Here is a 13,860-nt window from a genome sequence, read left to right on the forward strand (position 1 = left end):
TGCGTGGCAAGCAAAGTGAGACAGAAGCTCACCCTGCCAGCCTGCTGCAAGCTGCAGAGAAGCCCTGCAGGTCCTCATTTCGTGCTCGCTGGCAGGTTCCGCCTCCGCTTCGATCCCGGTCGCTTTCCCCTCCTCTCTTCTTGCAGGCTGTCTCGGCGCACGGTCCAATCCTTGATCACTCTCGTCTTTCTCGGCGTCGGCTTCGATAGCTAACCAAGCAACCTCGTTAAACAGAAACCGTTACGACGAAACCTTTGTCGTTCTTCTTGCAGCTTCGACTGCACTCGTCCCTCCTGCCCGTCCTAGTTTCCGCCGCGCACAGCGTCCGCTACCGCCGGCAGCTTTCGAACGCATTCGCAGCTTATCCGTCGCCACCGCAGCAGCGTCTTCGACAACCAACTCTCTGCGCCAACGTCCCAATTCACCAGCGTCGCTGCTCCCCATCCACTCTTAGCACACCCATCTGCTGTTCGACGCCTACAGTCAACATGGGCAGCTTTGTTTTCATCTGGTACGCATTGTGTCGCAAGCCGGGGCGTCCGGGTTGGTGGCCGTGAGGATGGACGACTTTGGGAATTTTGCTGCCTAGTGAACAGAATGCTGACGAGATTTTGTTTTTCCTCGAACAGGCCCAATGCCGGCAACGAGGTCTTTGTGACCGGCACGTTCGACAACTGGTCCAAGTCCGTCCAGCTCAAGAAGGTTGGCGACGTTTTCCAGAATACTGTTGAGCTGGGCAATATCTCGAAGAAGATTTACTACAAGGTATGTGATTGATGGTTGGTCTCAGCCGTTTGACACCTGCCACGCGACATTTGTGCGTTGCGAACGAATCACCCGTTTCCCAACGGGATGGTCCCCTCGCTTGTTGCCTGAGCTGGCCTCCCTTGCTTTACTGCACTTTCCCCTGCCCAGCCCCTTTTGCAGTCACCTTGTCTTTTTGTTCCTCGCTTTGGCTCCTGTCAAGTTTCTTTTTTTTTTTTTTTTGTTATGTATGGTGCTTGCCTCTACTCTTCTCCAATTGTCTCCCAAACGGCCTGGCCAAGCCGGTCAGCCTTAGGCAACAATAAATCTGCCACCGCCTGGCGTCTCTCACCAAACGAATGCGGCCTTAGTTTTCGCAAAGATGCCAAAACGAGAAGGGCGAGCGGCCTCAGCCAACCTGCCTGTCTCACCCATTTCTTTCTTTTTGTGCAGCCGAGCGGAGACAATGACGCAAGGTCTGCAGACTGGCTCGAGCCTAGCGCAGAATGTGGAGGTCAGCGCCCATTGGCAGGAATCAAGGCTTGGTCCAGAGGCTGGGCGAGCCTGGCCCGGCCAATTGACCCCTCTCCGCCGACCTCGTCGCTAAATAAACGATCACCTGTGACAAAGGTCGATCGATCTCGTTCTTGTTGCTAGACTCGCCAGGCTTTGTCTACTCGACTTGCAACCAGCCGAGAATTACCCTGCACCGCCCTTTTTTTTTATCTATTGGCATTGCCCCTCTTCTGTTTCCTCGCTTCCTTTTCTCTTTTGTTTCCGCTTTTTGGGGGCTCCTTTGTTACGCTACAATCGCTTCAACTTCGTCGTTTTGTTACCAATTTATTTGCCCTGTGCAACCCACTTGGTTCAGCGTACGTACTAAACAATCTCTCTTCTTCTCCAGTTTGTTGTCGACGGCGAGTGGGTGCTTGATCCTGCTGCGCCCAAAGAGAAGGACGAGGAGGGCAACGTCAACAACGTTCTGACTCCCGAGAACATCGTCGCCACGCCAGCCTCTGCTGCTGTCATCAGCTCTGCCGCTCCTACGGCTACTACGTCCCAGCTCGCTGCTGGTGTTCCCGTCAAAGACAAGGCTCTTGACGCCCCTGTCTCCATCCTACCCGTGACTGAGGCGCCTATTGTGGCTGGCGCGACCCCTGCATTTGCCAGTGCTATCAGCTCGGCCGCTCCCCAGTCCTCTACCGCCCAGCTTGCAGGCGCTGTTCCCTTGGAACCAAAGGCTGTTGACACCCCTGTCGCGACCCTTCCCGTCAAAGAGGAGCCCGTTGCCGCCAAGGAGACCCCCGCCTCATCCACCGTCATCAGCTCTGCCGCACCAGCGTCCTCTACTGCTGCTCTCGCTGCCGACGTTCCTCTGGAAAAGAAGGACGAGACTCCGACTTCCAAGGAGACTTCCACCGCTACCGATATCGCCGCGCCCGTTACTGCCGCTGCCGCCGGTGTTGCTGCTGTTGGTGCCGCTGTTGTTGCTACCGCCAAGGGTTCCGCCGAAGACGCAAAGAAGATGTCCGGTTACCAGACCGATGATATTCCGGGGACCTTCCCCGAGACCCCTGCGAACGAGCTTAACAAGGAAGTCAAGCTCGTCAACCCCTTGCCTGCCGCCCCTGGCGGTGTGAACCCCGTGAAGCTCGCGCCCGGTGAGAAGATTCCCGAATCGCTGAAGTCTGGCGACATCAACGCCAACGTGAAGCTCGACCCCGAGTCGTACGAGAAGGCCGACGCCGCTATTGCCGGTGGTTTCTCCGCCGATCAACTGCCCCCCGTCTCCAAGAACATAATTCCCGAGTCGAGCCTGCCTATCGTCGGCGGCAATGACGTTGCCATCAACTCGGCCGCCCCCGCTGCGACAACCGCCGCGCTGGCTGGCGCCGTCCCCCTGGAGAAGAACAAGGCCGCTACCTCCGCCCCAGTCAAGGAAGAGGCCGTCCCTGCCGTTGTCAAGGAGAGCCAGGAGGCTGCTGGTGTCTCTCCGGAGGCCAGCGCCATCCCTACCGAGGTGACGGAGAAGCAGCAGGTGGAGGACGAGCTACTGAAGAAGGTCCCCGAGGCCCCTGTCACCTCGGACGGCACCACCACCGCCAACAACCAATCCTCCATTTCCCCCACTGCCGTTGTTGGTAGCGTCACTGCTGCTGCTGCCGCAATTGGTGCCACTGCCCTCGCCACTGCCACGTCCGCCAAGGACAAGGCCGTCGAGCAGGCCGGTCCCACGGTCCAGAAGGCGACTGCGTCTGCCAGCGATGCTGCCGCCAAGCTGCCCGTGTCTGTCAAGCAGGTTCTGCCGACCTCTATCCAGGAGCAGCTTGCCACCACGGCCGCCGGCGGCGAGGCCGAGGCGTCGAATGTTCCGGCTGAGGTGAAAGAGTCGATCCAGCAGGCCGGCACCAGCCCCGAAGCTGCCGCCAACCCCACGGCCATCCAGGAAAAGAAGGCCGTTGAGGCCGAGCTGCTGAAGAAGGTTGATTCTGGCGCGCCCGGTGAGGGTGCTTCGGCTGCCGCACCCGCCACCAAGTCTTCCGCAGCTGCCCCCGCCGCGGCCTCCACCCCTGCCGTAGCTGCTGGTGCCGCTTCTGCTGCTGGTGCCGCTTCTGTTGCCGGTGTCTCTTCTGCTGGTCCTGCCTCTTCTGCTGGTCCTGCTGCTTCTGCTGGTCCTGCTGCTTCTGCTGGTCCTGCTGCTTCTGCTGGTCCTGCTGCTTCTGCTGGTCCTGCTGGTCCTGCCTCTTCTGCTGGCCCTGCTACTTCTGCGGCTCCTGCTGCTTCTGCTGGTCCTGCTAGATCATCTGATCCTGCTACTACTGCTGCTCGAGCTGCTGCCGCCCAGTCTTCTGCTACCCGCCCCGCTACCGAGGCTGCTACGGCTACAAATGGCAAGGACTCCGCCACTGTTGGTGCCGCCGCGTCGGGCCCTGCGTCGGTTCCCCAGGTCGCTCCTATCGCCAACCCCACCGCCGCGGCCATTGGCTCTGCTTCGTCATCCCGGCCATCCAAGGGTGGAGTTGTCAACGCCGAGAAGAAGAAGAAGAATCGCCTCAGCGGCTTCTTCCACAAGATCCTGGACAAGATCGATGGCGACAAGAAATAGAACCTCTTCGATTCTCCACAACCGCCCGTCACTTTTCTCAGCTCGTTCCGGTCCCGTTCTCGTTATGGCCATCTACGTGGCCGTGTCTTGCTTTCTCCTCATAACACCACGTCATCTGTACAGTTTCCGTCACGCTCTTGTCTAGAAAGGCACCCCATATTTTGATTTTGATTTTTTTCTTTTTTTTTTGGTTTGTAGTTCATTCTTAGTCTTTTTTTGTTTTTGTTTTTTTTGTTTTTGGACATCGCATTTTACATTTTTGCTCTCTTTACGTATTGTTCTTTCCCCGACGCCAGACTACGGTTGACGTGTTCCTTCCTGTCAGCTCGTCTCTTCCGTCGTTCATATGGGCATGCGATTGTTTTTTTCTCATGTCTTTCTTGATTCCCCGGGGTGTGCTACTCTACTCGCGTTGTTCTTGTTCTGTGAGACCAGACATTAATGAATTGGAAAATAGAAGGCATAATGAGGATCGGGCATCCAGAGGGTAATATGTGTTGGATACCAAATCAAAGAGAAGAGGGTCGCGGAGAAGTGGTAATGGGGAGGACTTGGAACCGGCTTGGTTGGCCATGGTCTCTTGAATTTGTTTTGCATTTTATCTAAGTTTCATCATTTGGGTCGTTTTCCAATTTTGAATTTGTAGTAGTGTAGACAAATACAGTAAACGTTTTCACCTCAGTGAGCACGATATTCATTATTTTTGAATAGTGCAATATGTATCAGATGTTGAAGCTGTGCAAATTGCGCTGAGTGTGACGTAGAAGAGGCCATTGCGCTTCACGTGATCGCCCGACAAATAGCGTGACATTCCGTTTCGCCTTCCGTCCCGAGTGTCATTTGCCCCGCCCTTTCCAGCCTATGACTCCGTCTGCCGCGACTTCCTCTGCTTAGATCATTCGCTCCTACTTTTTCTGGGCACTATCGACACCACTGTCGTGATTCTCCTAGCGTTCCCCTCCTCTCCTCACGTCTTCCTCTCTCTCTCCTTCTCCCATTCCAACGCCTTTCGCGCCTTGGACGGACTCTTTGCCGTTTCTGGTTGTGAACCAACACTCTGTCCTATGCCGACGCGTTCTCGATTAGACGTCGATGACTTACGACCGCTGATCGTCAATCCCTAAACCGCTTCATCGACAGAATCGAAGCCCTCCTCCTGATCCCACGTCGTCCGTTGCTGCTCTTTTTCAAAGGGCCAAGACCAACGTCGCCAACTACTGGCAACAGCGAGACCTGCAGGGCGATGACGATTGGGATGAAGCTCCGATACTATCATTGTCGATAGCGATAGACGTCGGCATATCCAGCGAGCCATCCGTTCTCATTAGCATTCGTTTCGAAGCGTCTCGACAACCGCCACCGTTTGCCACTTATTGACCTTCGTACTTCTTCACGGTTGTCACGGCCCAGCACGCAATTCTCTTTCAGCCTCTCTTTTTTCAGCCGTATCCGCTTAACCGCCTGCTGGACGATCACCGACCGCTTTCCACCCCTTCGCCTTCTCGAATAAAAAATGAGCGTACCACAGGCGAACCTGGGCAAGTCGCTGTCGTCTCCTTCTCCATCCTCGCACTCGCCCGTCACCCCAGCAGCCGCATCGACTGGCGGCGCTGACTACTCCTCCCGTCGGCCGAACCAGCAGACCAGCGGACCTGCTGCAGGCATCTCGGCGGCCCCACGCAAAGGCCAGGCATCACGCAAGCAACACCGGAACCAGAAACGGCCGGGCGCTGCGAGCGGTGGAGCGTCCGGCAGTGGCAACACCGGGCAGAACAAGAACAAAAACTACCGCTTCGAGGACGAGGATGATATGGCGGAAACCCGCGCTTTGAAGAACGCGTCCAGCCGCCGCGGCCAGACGTCCATCACCCACCTCCTCAACTATGCGGCGCCCTCTCGCGCCTATCTAGACCACGCCTTTGGCGGCAACGACCACTACTACGGCAGCCGCTCCCGGCACCATGGAGGACACCATCACTACGCCGGCGGTGGCCACCACTCGTACCGCTCCCACCACCACAACAGCTCGGTCGACAAGGCCCGGTTTGTGCACTCCAACTACCGTTTCGTTGTCTCGCCCAAGGGCAACTATGCGACCCAAGCCACCGACGCCGACGGGTACATTGACTGGAGCGATGTCCTGCAGGTCCTGGCGTCGACTGAGTCTCAAACCTCGTCGTGTCCCATCTGTCTGTCAGAGCCTGTTGCGCCCCGCATGGCCAAGTGCGGCCACATCTTCTGTCTGCCCTGTCTGATTCGCTTCATGCACGCCATCGATGCCGACGACTCGGCCAGCAACGCCTCCCGTACCGCACGCACTGTGGTCGGTCTCCCGCCTGTCCCGGATGCGAATGGCGCACTCTCATCGCCGTCAGCACCCGTACCAGAAAAGCGAGCCAAGTGGAAGAAGTGCCCCATCTGTGAGGAGAGCGTGTACCTGGGGGAGGTGCGGCCCGTACGCTTTTATGCAGGGCAAGAAAGCCCGTTGCCCCGGCCAGGTGACGATGTCGTGCTACGTCTCATGATGCGCCACGCCAACTCGACCGTCGCATTGCCGCGCGAAAGCGCGGCCGATGTACTCAATTCTGGTGCCAAGGGCGGACGGGGCGGTGTTTCGATTCCGTGGCACTTTGCGGCCAATGTACTTGACTATGCACGCATCATGAAGGGCACCGGGGACTACATGGTGGAGGAGTTTGGGCGGGAGCTGGAAGACCTTGCGCGCCAGGAGAAAGAGGACGAGCTGCTGTTCCACGAGGACGGCGAGTGGACACGGCGCGCTATGCGGGCCGTGCGAACGGCACAGGAGAGCTCTCGAGAACTGGGCGGGATCGAGCTCGCACTGCAGGACGGCAGCATTTTCGGTGGCAGTAGCAGCAACCAGCGACCAATGAAGCAGCTTCCTGTCGGGGCCGAGCCTACGTCACCCACGGTGACAACCGCATCACCAGCTCCAGCACCAGCACGAACTGCGCAACCGCGGCCAGACGACGGACTATCTTCCCTACCACGGCCACCGGCCGCCTCATCAGGCGCCGCCGCTGCCGCAGGTGCAGCTGCTACAGTGGCAGCCCCGCAAGACTTTTACTTTTACATGTCTCCGCCCCACCTCTATCTCTCTCCGCTCGACATTCGTATCCTCAAGACCAAGTACGGCTCCTTTTCGGCGTTCCCCTCCACCCTCCTGCCGCGCGTCGAGCACATTTCCACCGGCCACGTGGTGGACGACGCCATGCGCCGCCGCGCCAAGTATCTTGGTCACCTCCCCGCCGGCTGCGTCGTGTCCTTTCTGGAGTGCGACTGGACGGACATTGTGCCGGCCGAGACGCTCGCTACGTTTGCCGAGGACATTGAGCGCCGCCGGAAGCGCAACCGCGACAAGGCCTTCCAGGAAGAGCGCGAACGGCTGCAGGCCGAGCGTCTTGAAGCCGCCGCACTCCACAGAGGTGCTGGACGGCGCAGCGGTGGCGGCGGCGGAGGCGGTAGTGGTGATGCACCCGGCAGTCTTGATGGCGGCGGTCACGGCCACGACAGCATATACGACGACGCCGTCCGGCCCATGGATATCAATGAGTTCCAGCCGCTCGGTGGTGGTCCTGGTGACAACGAGGGCGGCGGCTTGACATCGTCGTCGGCCTCCCCGCCCAACCCGCGCCTCGGCTTTGGCCAGCTGGCGTCCATGTCGACGACGCCGCCTTCGTCGTTGTCCAACTCGGCATCACGAACCGTTTGGGGTACGCGCGCCGTGCCTGTGTCGCCGAGCCTGCAAGCCTATGTCGCCAGTAATGCCCCGGACGACGGATGGCTCAAGGACGACCAGGTGCTGGGCTCGCTCCTCGATACGAGCGGAGCCAGCGACGCCGACCTGGTGGCCCAGATGGAAGCCCTGGGCGTAGAGGCGGCCAAGCAGACCGTCGACGGCGACGCGGACGCTGCCGCGTCCCCAGCTGCGGGTGGTAAATCCAAGAAGAAGAAGAAGCAAAAGATTACACTCATGAGCACCGGCGGCCGAAGAGGATTCTGATTTTTGGAAGACCCAGAATACAATGAATTGCGGAAAACTTTCTTTGGTTCTGGCCAGTTCTACATGTCGGCGCACACATTTACGGAGCTCTCCTTTAGGTTCTGTTTTTTAAACTACTGCATGCCTTCTCATTTCGAAGCCAGATACAGCAGCGCTCTTTTTCTTCGTATTTTTTTCACGCAAAGCAGCTTATGACTTTGTCGTTTTCACGGATGACGGCATATACTAGCAAATAACATAAATTACATACCACCATCTATTTACATGTTACCACTATGCGAATACAAAACATTTGCAACGACTAAAACGCCTTTTTTTGCCCCGCGTATTCTGACTTTGTACGAAAGCTAAAAAATACTCTATATTATCTTCCACGTCGCAGAACAGGGAAACCGGCTCGGTGTCTTCCCAACATCTGCTGTTCAATCCGGCCGCCTTTTTGTGTGTACTGAATACTGTAATAGGAAAACCAAACCTGCCTGTAAACCGGACGACAGAAAATAGCAGGTAAAAATAACGCAAAGGGGATAATATAGCAAAAAGGGGATGAATCATCTATTGTGTTTCGGGGTGGTTTATGGGCGTTTTGCGGAACTAGAGAGGAAGACGGTGTAACGGGAAAGAGGGGGGAATGAAATGAAGACCAGGATGAAGAGGAAGAAAGGAAAAAAGAAATCGGTGAAGTAAAAAAGAAGAAGAAAAAAAGCGAGCACCGACGACACCAAAACGATAGACAGGCAACGCAAACTGTACCCACACGCTTATGATGCGCGCAGGCTTCGCCGCAGGTCGGAAGACGAAGCAATGCGCTCGATGCCGTTGCCAGTCCGGGAGCTGCTCGGGCGGCTCTTAGCTTCTTGTGTATTGTTTCCGCTACCACTGCCGCTGCCCGACGGCTGCTTATCGTCGCTCTCCTCAGAGTCGTCGTCACTGACTTGTTGCGACCGCGTGTCCCGGCCGCGCTGTCGGCTCTTGGTCATCCACGACCGCACGCCGCCAATCAGGCCGAGGGCGTAGCCGGCCACAAAGTCGTTGGTGCTGCCGACGGGCGACTTGGGTGTCGACGTGTTGATGCTGGGGGCCGCGCCATTACCGCCGCCCACAGCCTGCTGATGCTGCTGGTGGAGGTTTAGGGTCGAGGTGGGGCTCGCCGGGAGGGGCCCATCGTTGGCGGTCAGGTACGACTGGCCGGCGGGGGAGCCGAGGTGCAGCGAGGGCCGCGGGGCAGGGCTCTGGGGCCGGCTGGTGGGCCAGAACTGGCGCAGCTCCTTGCTGAGCTCCTGGCCTGTCGTGGTCCAGTTGGCACGGATATTGTCACGCAGGTCTTGGACGTGGCGCTTGAGCTCGAGCTCGTTCTTCTTCAGCCAGCTCACATTGAGCTCCTGGCGGGAGGTGCCGCGCTTCAGTTGGCGGGAGATGTACTTTTCGTAGTCGCGGACGATCTTGGTGATAATGCCCGTTGTGCTGACACCCTCAGTGCGCTGGGTCACCAAAAACTTGCCAGCGGCCTTTATCGGCTGGTAAATGTCGTCGCCCTCGTCGGCGCCGTAGGGAATGTCGTCGTGGGCGACGTAGTCAATCTGGTGCTCCTCGAGGAAGGCGGGCGTAACGATCCACGGGCAGTTTTCAATGACTTCGTCTACCCACTTGCAGTGGCGTACAGTCTCGGCACGCTCCTTGCCAGACAACACAGTCAAGCCCTTGCGCTTGTGGGTCTCCTCGTCGCCCGTGACGCCAACAATCAGGTAAACGTCAGAAAACGCCTTCTTGGCCTGCTCGAGCTGACGCATGTGTCTACTGGGAGTTAGAAAGTGTTGCCCACGCATCGTACAATCTGCTATAGAAGAAAAGGGAGGATATACCCAAGATGGAACAGATCAAAGACGCCATCTGCATAGACACGGACCGGCCGACCCGTGGGTGGGGAGTTTGTGCGGTAGCCGTGAGGGTGAATGAGGCCGCCGCCACCGACCGGCGGCGGCGCCATGGACTCGTCGGACGCACTCACGTCCTCGTTGTCGTCCTCGTTGTCGTCGTCGCTGGTAGAGTTGCTGTTCCGGCGGCCGTCGGTGTCGACATTCGGACGCTGCCGCTTACTGGGAGGCAGCTGCTTCTGTCGCTGGTTCTGGCGCCGTGTAGACGGGGACGCGTCCGCGGCATCGTTGTCGTGTTCGGACTCGGTGTTATCGTCGCCATTCTCCTCGTGAAAGTCGTCGTGGTTGTTGACAGCTGTTTCACGGGTACGCTTGCGTTTGCCGTTAGCACCGCCGGTCGTTGAGCTTGACGAAGGAGGCATTTTGCGTGGGTTGTGTGTGTGTGTGCAATAGGGAAAAAAGGTCGGGTCGGTCAATCAACGGCGACTAAATAAATCGTCAGACGGGGAATTCGATGCAGCCGATAAAAGACGCAATGACGAGGCCAGTTGCCGAGAAAACAGAAGCTTGAAACGATGACAAAAAAAGGGGAGAAAGGAAGACGGAGGTTTAATTGCAGTATTTTCTGAAGGCTGCGTTGAAAAATGGAGAGCCAGAAACACGGCTGGGCCAATAGAAAGAATCAAGTCAATCGAATGACGACACCAGCAGCTGCGGCAGCGTCAGGATGTGTTTGTTGTGCCTTGAAGTTGTCTTTTGATTTTTGGTGGTGCTGTGGCCCCGATTGGTATGGCCAGGTTCCACGAAAGCCCCGAGCTGGGCAGACGTGTCAAATGCGAACAGAACGTGGCACAGGCGCGACCGGATATCATAGGAGTCGATCCAAAGTAGGTAGAAGTCGAAAATAAGGATGGCAGGATACACGAAGCAAATGAGAAGAGAAGGGAAAGGAGAGGGTTTGGAAAAGTTGAAAAGGGACAAAAGACCGAAAAGACGAAATGACGGAAAGCTGGCGGAAGCAGTCGAAGCTGCAGGAAATCTAGGACGTCGCCCTTTCCCAAGTAGGCAAGACGATACGCTAACAGCTGTATAGCATTAAAAGCAGAAGGTACGCCCCAACAGCCCCTATTCTTGACCCTAGCAAGTGAAAGATACAGCAGCAGCGCGGGAAGAAGGTGTGGACTGGGGGCTTTCGATGGGAAAGAGCGAGGCAAGCCACAGGGCAGGAGTAAATAAGATCCATTTCGGAGTACGGCATAAATGCTCTCAAGATTACATGGAAGGACCGGGAGGGAAAGTGCGACGCGCAAGGAACACGCCCTTGTTGCTTTGTGCTGGCCGCGTCTCCCCTGCCTCTTTAAGCTGGGCATAAAAGTGGCGTCATCAGAATAAGCGGCCTCTTTTCACGCTGGGCGCACCATTGCCCCAACGCCATTTAACAAAGAAGTCCTTTGTCAAGGACCTTGCATAACTCATGGCTCAAGTGCCGCGACATGGCTGTTGTAGTGAATAAAAAGCATGCCGTAGTCGCTCTTCGTACTTTGTGCAACCTTTGTCGTGAGACTTGGTGCCTTTCGTCCTCCATCCTCCAACCCCATGTTAGTACGTAGAACGGACATTACGAAACGTACGATACACTCCAACACACGCTGGCAATAATAAGAGATAATTATTAAAAACTGTCTTGTTGAAGAAGTGCAGCCGTTCGATTCCTCCATGATTTTAAAATGCGTGTGCCCATCATGGTCCTACTCTTCGCTGGGTAAAACGATAAACTTTATATCCTACAATCAGGTAACCACATGGCCCTGTCCGTCAATGTAATGGCAACTAAATAGCAAAATCAAAACTATAACGCCTCGCTAAAACCCTGCCCGTTGATACCGGGCGCATCCTCCGCGCTCGTCCACACTGTTGAGACATGATATCCGCAATGAGAAAAGACGTATTCGTAAAACTGACAATGATGAAAGACTGGTGCGAGAAGAGTAATGGTGCCATTGCACCCTACGGCACCGGGGTCGTCGGCCGTGATTTGTTAACGCGATGTCTGCCGCAGCGGTGCGGGTCTTTGGGGTTGCTCAGATAGCAAAACTCTTTGGCACCCTCGGGAGCGGCCGGTCCAAACTTCTCCCGGACCGTACAGTACTCGTAACCGGGGCCCATCCAGCCCTGAATGTGTTTGTGCAGCTCGCAGCGCGAAACACCGCACTTGCGACACAGGGCCTGGCCCCGTACGCGCAGCATAGCCAGCGCGTTCGTCGTGGCCTCCAGCGTGGCGGCATCCGAGTGGCCGCCGTGCATCATCCGGCCTGCCAGATGCCACACCCACTCCATGTCGTTGGGACCCGGCCGCCGCACCGACAGAGGCACAGCACCATGCATGCGGCGGTGGATGTCGTAAAAGTGCTTGTTGGTCAACCCCAAGCACGTGCTGTCAATCGGATCCAGGAAGTCGAAGATGGTGTAGTGCAGCTCGGGGGGCAGGTCGAGGAGGCCGAGGTTCTCTGACAGGCGGTGGTGATGTGGCACCGGCTCGTAGTCCATGACCGAGTACGACCGCCGAGGCGGTCCCAGCTTCGGCCGCGTTGTTCTGCCAATCTCCGCCGGCGGGGGTGTAGGTGTAGGTACGGGCGTTACGGCGCCCGGCGATACCAGGCCACTGACGGTCTCCTCGTCAATGGTCGGCGGTCGTCCGTGTGCGGCGAGCGTTTTCAAGGCATCTCCGCTTGATGCAACCTCCGCTGGTGCCGCAAGGGCCGCCTGTGGAATGTTGTTGGCGCTGTTCTGGTGGATGAGCACCGTCCTTGACTCGCCCCGCATCAGCGGAGGCGGCGAAGGGTAGACATAGTCGTTGGTGGACTGGGCGCGACGTGGCGGCCGGAAAGGAACACGGCCGTTTCTGCCACTGGCCGAGTTGTCGTTGGGGTTGAACGACTTCGGGTCTACCCCACGAACAAGCGAAGTGTGACTGCCCTGGGAAGTGTATAGGCTTTCAAGCATTGTCGTCATCGATGCTGTCATTGTCCAAATGGTGATAAAGGTTCGAGTCGGTCGCGTATCGCGGCGGGTATTATATTTGGGTTCTGACTGCCGTGTCTTGTCCTGTAGCTGACAGGGAGCGAAGGATGCGAGAGGGGAAGTCGGGCGCGTCTGGTCGGAATCTTATATGCCTTCAGGCTGCCGAGAGGAGACGAGGTTCCAGAGCGGGGTGGGGTAGACAACGAATGAACGTATCAAACGAAACGAATGTGACGAACCGAACAGGCACTGTTTACGTGTAAGCAATGCACCTGCGTCCAGTGCTGACGAGGAGTGGTGTGCCCAGGTACGGCTTGCGATCCAGAGGCGAAGGAGGCAGAGCGATTCCGATACCCTTCTTCACTAGCAAGCTCATCAGGCGGCACGGCAAGAAAGGTGATGTCGTTATAGTGTCAGAACGTCTGGGTATGATAGCGCGATCGTCGCGGCGCGACCCTAATATGGAGTAAAGGAAAACGCCAGAAAAACGCCAGGAAAACGCCCTGTGTTGAGAGGGGGGTGGACAAGTCGCTCCAGAGCGGGAAATGCGACTTAGAGATGAGGGGGGGCAAATGTGGTGCCCGGTACGTCGAAGCCAAAAGAAAGCGCTCTTCTGGGACGACGAATCGAACAACGGCAACAGAGCCCACGATAGATGAGGCCGGGGCGGGGCGCAGTTACACGTCGGGGGGGTTAGTCGATTGTTCTGCTCGCGTGGCACCAATGCGAAAGATGCGAGGAGGTGGTCGTATGATCAAATGCCAGAAATCAACCGGACTGGTGGGTGTAGACAGGCACTGTATGTCGTAGAAGTTTGCACGAATTGTACGGTGCCTGTGTGCCGCCGTCCCTTTTCAGGGAAACACAAGCCGGTAGAGGAGATCCGCCTGAGGACAAGGCTGGTAATCCGGCAAAGATTGGCGCTTTCGCAAAGCGTTGGACGTCAAACACAGTCACCTCGTGACTGCTTTTTGGTCTGTCGGATGAGGTACGACGCACAGGGATGTTGTTGGTGCAAGGGGGTCGAGACGATGGAAAGCTGACGCAGGGAGCGGAAGAGGATTTTGTGGAAGATGCAGAAACACAGTATC

At 57.0% G+C, this 13,860-nt stretch overlaps 4 protein-coding genes across 4 annotated transcripts; 2 read left to right on the forward strand and 2 right to left on the reverse strand.

Annotated features, from left to right (window-relative positions):
• Positions 1 to 488: 488 nt before the first annotated feature.
• On the forward strand, positions 489 to 3,850 carry SPBR_08110 (uncharacterized protein; the record flags this gene model as incomplete). Its single annotated transcript, XM_040766348.1, has 3 exons — positions 489 to 511; positions 630 to 765; positions 1,649 to 3,850. The coding sequence occupies 3 exons, from the start codon at positions 489 to 491 to the stop codon at positions 3,848 to 3,850; spliced, it is 2,361 nt and encodes a 786-aa protein (XP_040614802.1).
• A 1,513-nt stretch (positions 3,851 to 5,363) lies between these two features.
• On the forward strand, positions 5,364 to 7,874 carry SPBR_08174 (uncharacterized protein; the record flags this gene model as incomplete). Its single annotated transcript, XM_040766412.1, has 1 exon — positions 5,364 to 7,874. The coding sequence occupies one exon, from the start codon at positions 5,364 to 5,366 to the stop codon at positions 7,872 to 7,874; it is 2,511 nt and encodes an 836-aa protein (XP_040614803.1).
• Positions 7,875 to 8,635: 761 nt separating this feature from the next.
• On the reverse strand, positions 8,636 to 10,170 carry SPBR_08413 (choline-phosphate cytidylyltransferase; the record flags this gene model as incomplete). Its single annotated transcript, XM_040766651.1, has 2 exons — positions 8,636 to 9,668; positions 9,737 to 10,170. 2 exons carry the CDS (start codon positions 10,168 to 10,170, stop codon positions 8,636 to 8,638), a joined length of 1,467 nt encoding a protein of 488 aa, XP_040614804.1.
• Positions 10,171 to 11,755: 1,585 nt separating this feature from the next.
• SPBR_08578 (f-box domain containing protein) lies at positions 11,756 to 12,760 on the reverse strand (the record flags this gene model as incomplete). The annotated part of the gene is made up of 1 exon (XM_040766816.1): positions 11,756 to 12,760. The coding sequence occupies one exon, from the start codon at positions 12,758 to 12,760 to the stop codon at positions 11,756 to 11,758; it is 1,005 nt and encodes a 334-aa protein (XP_040614805.1).
• Between the last annotated feature and the right edge of the window lie 1,100 nt (positions 12,761 to 13,860).

The sequence above is a fragment of the Sporothrix brasiliensis genome (assembly GCF_000820605.1).
Source record: "Sporothrix brasiliensis 5110 chromosome Unknown Cont22, whole genome shotgun sequence".
NCBI lineage: Eukaryota > Fungi > Ascomycota > Sordariomycetes > Ophiostomatales > Ophiostomataceae > Sporothrix > Sporothrix brasiliensis.